The sequence below is a fragment of the Podarcis erhardii genome (genome assembly GCF_964252035.2).
Source record: "Podarcis erhardii genome assembly, chromosome: 7".
NCBI lineage: Eukaryota > Metazoa > Chordata > Lepidosauria > Squamata > Lacertidae > Podarcis > Podarcis erhardii.
The window spans coordinates 82532933-82545055 of NC_138511.1; the positions used below are offsets into that span (position 1 = coordinate 82532933).

A 12123-nucleotide genomic window follows, 5' to 3' on the forward strand; every position below is an offset into this window, starting at 1 on the left:
CCTTAGTCCACAGTTAACGCCATTTGCATTTCCAATGTGTGCAATTCTCCTTCTTGCATACTGGGACCAGCAAACTACTGTAATTGTAAGCTACAGTCAAGCAATGTAACCGAGATTAAATAGAATCATAGGAGCCCAACCCTCTGGCGAATAGACACATACTGATGTGGCGAAGGTTAATTAGGTTTAGGGTGCCATTCAGCTGATCTACCTGAGTTTCCTTTTTATTTTATTTTATTTATTATAATTTTTTATTAGTTTTTTAAAAACATATCATTTTCAACAGTAATTAAACATACTTTTACATCTTATTCAAATTTTTGACTTCCATCAATCCTGTCTGAAAATTTTCCAATCTAATCTGACAGTATGCATTTCTTATCTTCCCTATTACATTTCAAACTCATAACCAGTATCTCTATCCTTTTCTACTTTGTAACACTTCGTATATTTCTCCTTACAAAACTTCTTGTAGTCCTACTAGCGTAATTTGTTGATTACAGTTGCTCTTCAAATAATTCATATACTTCTTCCAATCTTCTGTAAATCCCTGGTCCCACAGGTTTCGAATCCTTCCTGTCATTTTGTCCAATTCTACCTGAGTTTCCAACACTGGTTAGCGGGGGAGAAAACTACCATCACCCCAGCATTTAGTGCAGGCGGTAAACAAGACCAACCCTGGAATGGGGTTTGCAAAGGCTTGAAACCTGGTTCCTGGTGTGGGCGCCCCATTTCCGTCCCCTCCTGGGGGGGTTCTCCAGAGGGGGAGCATCTCTTCACCTACTTGCGACTCCCCTGCTTCTGCCGAGCCTGTTCTAGGGACTGCTTCTCCTCCATCTCATTGGCACGGGCAGCGGCCTCGACGTCCACGTCGCTCCGCGATCGTGGCTGCTTGCCCTTGGCTGAGCCGCGCAGAGACCGCTTCCGCTCGTATACCCGCAGGCTCTCGGAGCGGCCCAGCTTTGCTGACAGCCTGGCGAGGGGGTGGGCGGACGGGCAAGGCAGAGCCGGGGGGCAGGGGCCACAGACACACACCAAAAAGACGCGGACGGGGGAGAGCCGTTGGGTTGGACGAGCCAAATTTGGAGAGGAAGGAGGGCGGTGGAATGAGCCACGGGACACGGGAGGGCCACGGACCAATCACGAGAGACGGCGGGGCGGGGCGTAGGGCGCCGTACACCAGTGGGAAAGGAGACGGCGGAGGGTTACAACCAATAGGTGAACGAGCCAAGCAAGCACCCAATTGGGAGGAAAACAAACAGCAGCACATGCGGCAGTGGAAAGACAAGGGAAGAGAAAGGGGGGAAAGTGAGAATCCCAGAACCAGTAAGAGATCCATGCACCAGAACAGGGGAGAGTGGGGAGATGCTCTGGGCACAGGCAGAATACCCCGTGCTGCCATGCAAAGTCTTGATACAATGCCTCAGAGAACAGGTGAAGCCCCAAAGAAGGTACAACTTCAAAAGGAACCCTGTTTCTTGTGAGGGCCAACACCCCACACCGCTAGCGTTACTGGGGCCAGGGAAGAGGGCTCAGAACCTGCTGCAATGACCCCCAAGTTCACCGCTGTGTGCCCGCAAGGGAGGGGTCACTGAGCCAATCAGCCCCCCTCCCAGCCACCCCTAAGCAAACATTGTACGGCGCCCTGCTTCGCAAGCAACGGACTTGGCGAGAGGGGCACCACCGTTCTAACTAGGCAGCTTTGGATAACAAGGTCATACTTAACTCGGCTCGCGTGTCTTTCCCTGAGGAAGGAATTCATGCAAAGGGTGAGGGAGTGTGTGTGAGAGGAAGCCACCAACCTTTTTCGCCTTCTAGAAGGGAAGAACAGAATATAGAAGGGTGATTTGGTTAACACTGAAAGGAGAGACAGAGAGAGAGAAAAGGGAGACAGAGAGAAATAGAGGGAAGGAACGCAATCCTCATTTTATTTTATTTTTTAAATGTAAGCTATGAGAGAAGAGGGTCTTTTTTAAAAACAAAACAAAAAACATCCCTCTTTACATACAAACACCAGAGAACCTGGATGAGAGCGAATGAAAGAATACTGTTCCCTGAGAAGGGAAGAATCAAGTGACAACAGGACTCTGGAGATATCATGGGATTTCCCCCTCCATGCTTATGCAAGACCCCCGTATCTTTACTCCAGATTAAACAGACTAGAGCAGGGAATCGGGAAATTCATGGCTTCTCAGATGTCGCTGGATCCCAACTCCCATCAACCTGAGCCAGCAGGATGGCTCTGCCCAGGGTATAAATAATAATAATAATAATAATAATAATAATAATAATAATAATAATTATTATTATTATTATTACTGCAGTCCAAGTCATCTGGAAGGGCAGAGCTTTCCCCAGCCTTAGACTAGCACACCCACCAACTGTCTGCCTACTCAGGCAGAGCACCACCAAACCACACATAAATAAGCATCCAAAAGAGGGGAGAGGGTGTGGGATTGCTTATCTCTCTCCCCTCCTTCCCCCAAATCTTCCCTTGAGGTTCCCAAAACGGTGCCCCCTCTCACCTTTCGTTTTCTGTGCCATCTTCAGCTGGGGGCTGTTCCCCAGCCAAGGGCTGTTCTGCAACCGGGGAGTCTGAGGCATCAGTTGAAGCCTGACTGTCGGCACCTAGAGATGGCAAAGGGAGGACAGAAGTCACCAGGGGGGTGGGAATGGCCCAAACACCTTAGAGTTCTTCCCCGCAGCTCCTCCACCCTCAGCCTCACCCGGTGATCTCTCACCCTGCTCTCTGTCATTGCCCTCCCCAGGAGGGGGGTGAACAGTGACGGACACTCCCGCAGGATCCGACCCCGAAAAGCTTCCCTTGATCCGCCCTGGGCCTCCCTCCAATGGCTTTCCTTTCCTGTCCGAGGCTGGCGCCTTATCAGCTGCTGTAAAGGAGACAAAAAAACAAAAACACGGGGGGGGGGGAATAAGCTTTAGAAGACACAGAGTCCTTGCATATAGCGCTCCCTAACCGCTTTAAACACACAGTTCTCCTCCCTGGACTTCCCCCGCTTCTGAAGGCTTGTGCATATACCAAACCTCTCCCCATTTCAGATGCTGGATGGAGAAGCAAGGGTGCCATTTAAGATCTGGGTAGTTTCCCATAAGGCACCAGGGCCATAGCTCAGTGGTAGGGCATCTGACTTGCTTTCGGAAGGTGCCCGGTTCAGTCCCTGCCTAAATCCCTGGAGAGCCACTGCCAGTGATAGCCTATTTCAGTGGGATGGTGCAGTAAATACCTTAAATCAGGGTTTCCCCAAACTTGGGTCTTCAGCTGTTTTTGGACTACAATCCCCATCATCCCTGACCACTGGTCCTCCTAGCTAGGGATGATGGGAGTTGTGGTCCAAAAACAGCTGGAGACCCAAGTTTGGGAGACACTGGTGTAGACGATACTGAGTTGGCCAGGTCAAAGGCCTGACTCACAGTTGAGACCACAAGTGTCATCTGGTCCAACCCCCTGCAATGCAGGAATCTTTCACCCAAGGTGGGGCTCAGATCCATGACTCTGAGGTTAAGAGTCTTATGCTCTACCAACTGAGCTATCCTACCACAAAAAAAATGAGCCTGATGTTTTGCGGGTGGCTTGCCATGATCAAGCAAACCAGGCCATTATCAGCTTTTTGTTTCTTCAAGGCCCACCCCCGACAATCCTCAATAATAGCTGGCATTATTTGCTAAATGTATGAATTTGCTCGAATCTTAACCCTTCACTGAATGCAGAGGTTATGAGGGTCTGCCCCCATAGCTGTCGACGTTTCCCTTTTTTAAAGGGAAACTCCCTTATTCTGAATAGGAATTCCTCGCAAGAAAAGGGAAAAGTTGACAGCTATGGTCTGCCCCCGTGAATTAATAATAATAATAATAATAATAATAATAATAATAATATAATATATTATTATTTACACCCTGCCCATCTGGCTGGATTTCCCCAGCCACTCTGGGTGGCTCCTAACAGAATATTAAAAACATGATAAAACATCAAACATTAAAAACTTCCCTAAACAGGGCTGCCTTCAGATGTCTTATAAAAGTCAGAGGCTTTTTAGGTTAATTTGTTTTTGTGGCTGTGTGGCTGCTGACTGATTCTGTGACTGCGGAAATGGATAAAAGCCCCCCATCCAAACAATGACTATCATAAGCACAGGTAAGGGGAAAAAATAATTTTAGTTTTTATCATCTGCAATATTATTTTATTTATTATATAGTACAGTACACTGATTATTACTTCCATTTTATGTATCAATGGTCTCGTTAGATAATAAAATTCATGTTAAATTGCTGTTTTAGGGATTGTTTTTTAAAAGTCTGGAACGGATTAATCCGTTTCGCATTACTTTCTATGGGAAAGCGCACCTTGGTTTTGGAATGCTTTGGTTTTGAAACGGACTTCTGGAATGGATTAAGTTTAAGAACCAAGGTACTACCACTGAACAGTAATTACCAAACAAAACATGATCGTGAAGATTGAGCGTTATTGAGCCTGTATCATCTGAATGACAGAATAGGGTATCAGTTACAGATAGGTAGCCGTGTTGGTCTGCCATGGTCAAAACAAAATAAAAAAATTCCTTCCAGTAGCACCTTAAAGACCAACTGAGTTAGTTCTAGGTATGAGCTTTCGTGTGCATGCACACTTCTTCAGATACCTGAAGAAGAAGTGTGCATGCACACGAAAGCTCATACCTAGAACTAACTCAGTTGGTCTTTAAGGTGCTACTGGAAGGAATTTTTTTATTTTGTTTTGAGAATAGGGTATCGTGGACTTAGTACAGTAGTACCTCGGGTTAAGAACTTAATTTGTTCCGGAGGCCCGTTCTTAAACTGAAACTGCTCTTAACCTGAGGTATCACTTTAACTAATGGGACCTCCTGCTGCCGCCACGCAATTTATGTTCTCATCCTGAAGCAAAGTTCTTAACCTGAGGTACTACAGTGGTACCTCGGGTTACATACGCTTCAGGTTACATACGCTTCAGGTTACAGACTCTGCTAACCCAGAAATAGTATCTCGGGTTAAGAACTTTGCTTCAGGATGAGGACAGAAATTGTGCGGTGGCAGCAAGAGGCCCCATTAGCTAAAGTGGTGCTTCAGGTTAAGAACAGTTTCAGGTTAAGAACGGACCTCTGGAACGAATTAAGTACTTAACCTGAGGTACCACTGTATTTCTGGGTTAGCGGAGTCTGTAACCTGATGCGTCTGTAACCTGAAGCGCCTGTAACCTGAGGTACCACTGTATCATGATGGCTTGGGCTGGTGGAGGTTGGAATCCAGCCACTCCTCCTTCCCCAATAATTTAAGTGTCCGTGACAAGGAAGAAGCAGCGTTTGGATTAAAATCCTGCTTTATCACTACCCAAAGGAGTCTCAAAGCGGCTAACATTCTCCTTTCCCTTCCTCCCCCACAACAAACACTCTGCGAGGTAAGTGGGGCTGAGAGATTTCAGAGAAGTGTGACTGGCCCAAGGTCACCCAGCAGCTGCAAGTGGAGGAGCGGGGAAGCGAACCTGGTTCACCAGATTACGAGACTACCGCTCTTAACCACTACACCACACTGGCTCTCTAGGAAAAGCTAATTGATTTTTTTTTGGGGGGGTGCATGTAAAATGTGTAAGGGCACTATTTGTAAGTGCATAAGCCTTCAGAGAAGAGGGAGAAGCCCAAGAGTCCTCTCCCACTTAACTTGCCCAATTTTAAGCCAATACAGACACAGTTCCCACAGACACACAGATGGAGACATAGCAAGCAGCCACAGCATGCCAAAGGAAGTTGTCCGATAACGTTGACGAGTATGATGGGCTTGTACAGGAACGTGTGTGATATGTTAGTAATATAGTATGATCAGGAGGGTGGGGCAGCGGGGAGGGGGAACGTCGTTATGTGAAACCATGAATACAAAAAGTTAGTGCCTGAGGTTACGAGGGAGTGCATTAGTTTAATGCGGACCCCTCCGCAAAGAGAGGGACAAGGTGACACATGGGGTGTCATGCGTTATTGGGGTGGGGGAGAAGAGGAGGAGGGGGAGGGGCGCTGGTACCTTCACCCTCTGGTTTGGGTTGTCTGTAATCAGAATCTACAAAAAATGCAGGAAAAAAGAAGAGGAGGAGAAATGGAGGAGGGAAGGCAAAACTGGGCCGGGGAAGAGAGAGGTATAAAACCAAACCCCACCGAGGGACAACAGCGCCTGCCTGCGTTAAATAATAATAATAATCCTCCATTATTATTATTATTATTTAAAAATATGTATGGGCAAACAGCATGCCAGACTCACCACTCAAGCTGGCCTGGCGCATGCAAATTGGACAGTAGGAGGGAAAACCCCCACTGTAAACTTATCTATAAGGGGTCAGATTCTAAGATACAATTACTAGCTAGAGGAGAACCTGCTCCAGAGAGGTCAGTCCTAGGCATTTCCAGAGAAGGGATTTTGCTCAGCGGAAAACTATCTGCCCTGCGTGCAAGAAACCTGCCAGTTGGTGCAGGATACTGACCTAACTCAGAAGAGGGCAGCTTTTCTATGTAGCCCCAACCCTCCCTTGTCCCTGTTATGTCCTGTTGTTTCCAGGATGGGGGCAACAGTGGGCACAGCCACTTTGGGGGCCTGCCTTCATTTCTTTTGGGAAGAACATTGGCTCTTTTCGCTTAAGGGTTGTTGCTTTTTAATGACCAGGGAGGTTGTGGACTACTGAGCTGAGTACAGCAGGGAGAGCAGCCTCTTGAACCAGGGCTCCGCTCCTGCCCACAAATGCATACTTACAGTGGGAGTCTCCCCGGTTCCAGCGGGCTGGGTCCAAAATGCTGAAGGTCTTCTTTGATCTGGGAGCTTCCTCGGGCTTCTTGGTCCCCGAAATCTGGGTGAGCAGGAAACAAGGAGGAGGAGAGAGGAAGAATGAGTAAGAGCTGCGGCTCAATGGAAAATCATCTGTTGTGCATCTCTAAGTAGGGCAGGAAGCTTCTCATGTCTTAAATGCTGCCAGTCAGTGTAAGCAATTTGGAGCTAGATGGTTCCAATGGTCTCACTAATTTTTATTATTAATAATAATAATAGTAATAATAATAATACCCTACCCATCTGTCTGGGTTTCCCCAGCCACTCTGGGCGGCTCCAAACAAAATATTAAAATACAATAAAACACCAAACATTAAAAACTTCCCTAAACAGGGCTGCCTTCAGATGTCTTCTAAAAGTCAGATACAGTGGTACCTCGGGTTACAGACCCTTCAGGTTACAGACTTCGCTAACCCAGAAATAGTACCTCGGGTTAGGAACTTTGCTTCAGGATGAGAACAGAAATTGTGCGGTGGCAGCAAGAAGCCCCATTAGCTAAAGTGATACCTCAGGTTAAGAACAGTTTCACGTTAAGAACGGACCTACAGAACAAATTAAGTTCTTAACCCTAGGTACCACTGTAGTTGTTTATTTTCTTGACATCTGCCGGGAGGGCGTTCCACAGGGCGAGTGTCACTACCGACAAGGCCCTCTGCCTGGTTCCCTGTAACCTCATTTCTTGCAGTGAGGGAACCGCCAGAAGGCCCTTGGCGCTGGACCTCAGTGTCCGGGATGAACGATGGGGGTGGAGACGCTCCTTCAGGTATACAGAACCGAGGTTGTTTAGGGCTTTTAAGGTCAGCACCAACACTTTGAATTGTGCTCAGAAATGCACTGGGACTCAATATAGGTCTTTCAGGACTGGTGTTATGTGGTCTCGGCGGCCACTCCCAGTCACCAGTCTAGCTGCCGCATTCTGGATTAATTGTAGTTTCCGGGTCACCTTCAAAGGTAGGAATGCAGTAGCTTCCTAATCCCACCTCTGCCCAAATATGGACTCTCTGGGATGTGTTCTAGATTTATCCAATTCTCACAAAGGTGAAGCTCTTTTGTTGAAAGGCAAGAGCTAGGACTTTGGTAAACCAGTTTAAGTTCTCATTATTTGGGGGAGGTAGGGTAAGGGACAGGCACCCAGGTCCCAGATTATTATTCTTTATTACATTTATTCATTGCTTTCCACGAAAAGAGGTCGCTTACAAATCCACAAAATGCAAAACAACCTTGGTAATCCATCTGAAGCAAATACACAGGGGGGGAAATGGTGCCATTGTGGTTTCAGGCTTTTCCATACCTTCTTGCGGAAGAAGTTGGCTTTCGACTTTTTGTTATCGGCAGCTTTCGTCTTAACCCCCAGGCACTTCATATATGTCACAACGGCAGCAAAAATGGCAGAACTAAGGGACCAGAGGAGAGATAAGGGAAAATGAAAAGTTGTTGAGTGGTTGCAGACAGCAGAGGGAGACATACAACTTGGGGAAGGCAGAACTGAGCCGACTGGTCTGCTTTCAATTTTGGTATTTTCTAGCCAATTCTCTAGCGACATCAACCGGAACATTTATATGATGCCCCCTGATGGCACAAGTCAAGGTCATCAGCAATTGAATTGTCATTCACTTCTGTGCCCTGCTCTTCTCGTGTTGTTATGGTATCTGTATATAGGAGGAAAGCCTATTTTGGTGCAACATTCCTATATATGCACGCTCCTGAAGCAGTATTCCAAATTCTCTACAAAGTGCTTACTTACACACACACATGCACACAGGGTATGATTCACTGGTACAGCTCCAAAATTGCCTGTGCCGGGGGCGGGAAGCAGAGGTCACTAAGCAGCTACAATGGGCCTTCATAAAAGATACTTGCCCACACTGTACATTAAAGCATGTTTACAGCTCATGGCTCTGCCCCGCCCCTCTAGCAAAGAATCCTGGGAACTGTAGTTTACACAGAGCTAATGATTCCCAGCACCTTTAGCGAAAGACTGTTCCCAAGATTCTAGGGGGAAAGCCCTGAGATTTAAATGTATGGCATGGATCTGGTCCAAGATGCAGGCAGAGAGGCAGGCAGAAGGGACGGCAAGGGGCCCTTAGATCCAATGGAAATGCATAAACTCTTGCCAGCGAAAAGACATCAGGTGAAAAGATCTTGGGTGCTTCTAGGTAACAAGCAAGCAGGCCTGAAAAGGACCTTTTGCTCCAGAGCTTGAAGACTGGCTACCAGTTTTTGCAGACAGTGCTGGTTTTGGTGGGCAAGTGGCCTGACTCTGGGATAAGCCAGCTTCTTCTGCCTTCTCAGGCAGGCTGCTGCCTTTTGTCACTGTCAAAAGCTCAAAGGTTTAAAGGATGGCCTACCCCCCCCCCCCGCCTACACACACACACACACACAACCACACACAACTTCCTGAGCAGCGGTGGAGCTAAATTTGCTGCAGGTCACATCCGGCAGTATGTGTGTCATGGAACTCTGCAGGGGCTGCACTGTGGAAATAAAACCATTGAAACCCGCCCCCCCCCCCTCACACAGCCAAAACAATGGTCTCCATAGCCCTGCCTGTTATGTACCTTTTCTCCTCGTCGACAGAAATGGTGGGGCTGGAATCGACAATGAAAAAGGAGGAGAAAGAGAAATTATTATTAACTTCATTTCTATACTGCTTTATATTTTTAAGAATAATCTCAAAGCGGTTTACAGCATATTGAAACATCAATAAAACAATCCAGAATCCAACATTACTGAAGGAAATCAAATATAGAGTATACAGCCAAAGCAACATAATTAACAGGAAACTAAAATATTCAAAATAAAACATTACAAAGGAGGTCAACTACAGAATACATATTTAACACAAAGTTAACAAAAAACCACCCTTAAACATTTTAAAAAACAAACAAGCCATTGCTAAGTGAAGTCAAATATAAAATGCACATTTAAAAGAGCATAACTAACAAGAGCATAAAATAAAATATTATCGTAAGTATGGCAGAGATTGGTTTGTGAAATCCACATTTGTTCACCTACTCGATCTGTGCCCCCTTTGCTTCTGCCAAGCAGCTCAGGGTGGGCACTCTCCCAGTTTACCCTCATCCAAAGCAACTCCGAGGGACCCTGAATGGTAGCAAGGTCCGGCCAAAGTTTAAGAAGAGGCAGGCTCCCTAGCCTCGTAAGGATTTGAACACAGGTCTCCCTGATCCCGGTCCAACATGCTGGCCACTTTGACTCTCAATAACTGAAGGGAAGACGCAAGCACAGACAGATAGCTTGGACGGCTCAGTTGGTTACAGCGTGGTGCTGATGATGTCAAGGTTGCAGGTTCGATCCCCGTACGGGACAGCTGCATTTCCCTGCATTGCAGGGGGTTGGACCAGATGATCCTCAGGGTCCCTTCCAACCCTTATGATTCTATGTCTGTGCCAAATCCCTAAAGCAGGGGCTGCACCCCCAGACTCACAGCACCAACCCCAGAGGCAGCTGCATCTCAGGAGCAACTCCCCATCTCCTCTCCCTGGCTCCTTGCAGGTTTAAACTCACCCGTACAACAGCCCCATATTTGCGCGGTAAGAGAATAAAAGTTGAAAGGCATATACGCATGTTCTGAGATGCAGGGGGCTCTCGAGAGGTGCTCACAGCTGGAACGGAGCTGCTGGATCGAGTCGGGTGCAAGGACTGAGATGGGGACAGGGGGGCTGCGAGGGGAGTTTATACACCCTGCCTGGATGATGCAACAGGAGGCAATATCCCAGCCTGGGCGATATCCCTCCCTCTCTCTTTCTTCCCCTGCTTGACAGATGGTTTCTATTATCTGGAAGGAACTTGGGAGCGAAGGGGTGGCGGCCAAGGGAGGCCGTAATCAGCACGCCTCGGCCACATCCTCAGGGATGAGACATCAGAGGCCAGTTCCTGGCGCTGCGCCCAGAGCGAACGGGACGGGTGCCAAAGACCAGAAGCTCAGTTCCTGGGAAAAAGAGGCGAGGTCTGCACGACAGAGATGCCAGTCTGGGTGAATCCATTTTCCCTGGGAGAAGTGGGAAGTGTGGATGGGACCAGCACAGCCTGGGGTGGTGGGGTTGCTTAAAATTAAAAACAACCTGAGTAGGTCCACTAAGCCTAAATAAGAAGGTAGGAGGTTTTAAGAAGCTGCAGAGTCCATTTTGTTTTGCTGACCAGGCAAAAAAAAAAAAAGGGCAGGGAAGACATTGGTATGGAAAAAGGAAATATATATATATATATATATATACTTTTCCCCTACCAACATATTCCCTGGCCTTTTTAAAAAAAAAGATTGTAAAAAATAAAAATAAACTCTTTTTTTGTCTTTGTTTTAAAATTTTCCTTCCCCCCTTTCTTTTCTTTTCTTTTTGTATTTAAATCTGAAATACTTACCTTCGTTGTATGCTTGTATCTTTGTATTTTAAACCAATAAAGATTTAATAAAAATAAAATAAAAAGATTGTAGAGCATGAGATTCTTAATCCCAGGGCTGTGGGTTCGAGCCCCATGTTGGGCGAAAGATTCCTGCATTGCAGGGGGTTGGACTAGATGACCCTTGGGGTTCCCCTTGCAATTCTATGTCAGGGAAGCTGGGTCTAGGGAGAGACTGCCGCCTGCTTTCTGGGCTGTGGATCTGGATGGGCAGGCTCACTGGGTGAAAAGAGACATTCACTCACTGCATCTCCTCCAGCTTCACCATCAGCAACTCGGCCAGCTGCTTCTCCTTGGCCTCGCGGATGCCTTTGTCCTTCGTCCGATAGCCTTCCAACTCAAAGAGCTCAGACTCCCCCGGGGTCATCCCCATCTTCCTCTTTTCCCTGCGGGAAACAAAGAAGGGAGGGCTCTTTCGTGCCGCAAATGCATGCCCTGAGCCAAATCAGCTCAGGAAGAAAGGTGCCTCTGCTCCCCAAGCCCAGTGCACTAGGATAGCTCAGTCAGTAGGTCTTGAGGCTCTTAATCTCAAGGTTGTGGGTTCGAGTCCCATGTTGGGGCAAAGGATTCTTGCACTGAAGGGGGTTGGACTAGAGGACTCTCGGGGTCCCTTCCAACTCTACAAGCCGATGAGTCTATAGGAAGGGAAAGAGCTGTAGCTCACCGGTAGAGCATGTGCATTGCATGGGGAAGGCTCTGGGTTCGATTTCCAGCACCCCCAAACTGGACTGGAAAGGCCCTTTGCCCAACACCCTGGAGAGCTGCTGCCAGACAGTGCTGACAAGACTGACCTAGACACACCAATCGTCTGAATCAGCTTTCTTCTTCAGATGAAGGGCACACAGAATATCCTTGGATCAAACCTCTGCATCT

General features: G+C 47.3%; 1 protein-coding gene across 11 annotated transcripts in view; it reads right to left on the reverse strand.

Moving 5' to 3' along the window:
* ARHGEF1 (Rho guanine nucleotide exchange factor 1) overlaps positions 1-12123 on the reverse strand; it is a 68506-nt gene that overhangs the window by 26848 nt on the left and 29535 nt on the right. For 6 of the 11 annotated variants that reach the window (XM_081868742.1, XM_081868741.1, XM_081868735.1 and 3 more), the window contains exons 8-16: positions 11496-11636; positions 9393-9422; positions 8126-8228; positions 6763-6856; positions 6043-6078; positions 2742-2891; positions 2526-2628; positions 1803-1814; positions 785-973 (exon numbers count right to left, since the gene is read on the reverse strand). In XM_081868742.1, coding sequence (XP_081724868.1) covers positions 785-973; positions 1803-1814; positions 2526-2628; positions 2742-2891; positions 6043-6078; positions 6763-6856; positions 8126-8228; positions 9393-9422; positions 11496-11636 — 858 coding nt within the window. Of the gene's footprint in view, positions 1-784; positions 974-1802; positions 1815-2525; positions 2629-2741; positions 2892-6042; positions 6079-6762; positions 6857-8125; positions 8229-9392; positions 9423-10359; positions 10518-11495; positions 11637-12123 lie in introns of those variants that run through there. The other 5 variants (XM_081868745.1, XM_081868736.1, XM_081868737.1 and 2 more) reach the window with 4 other exon arrangements.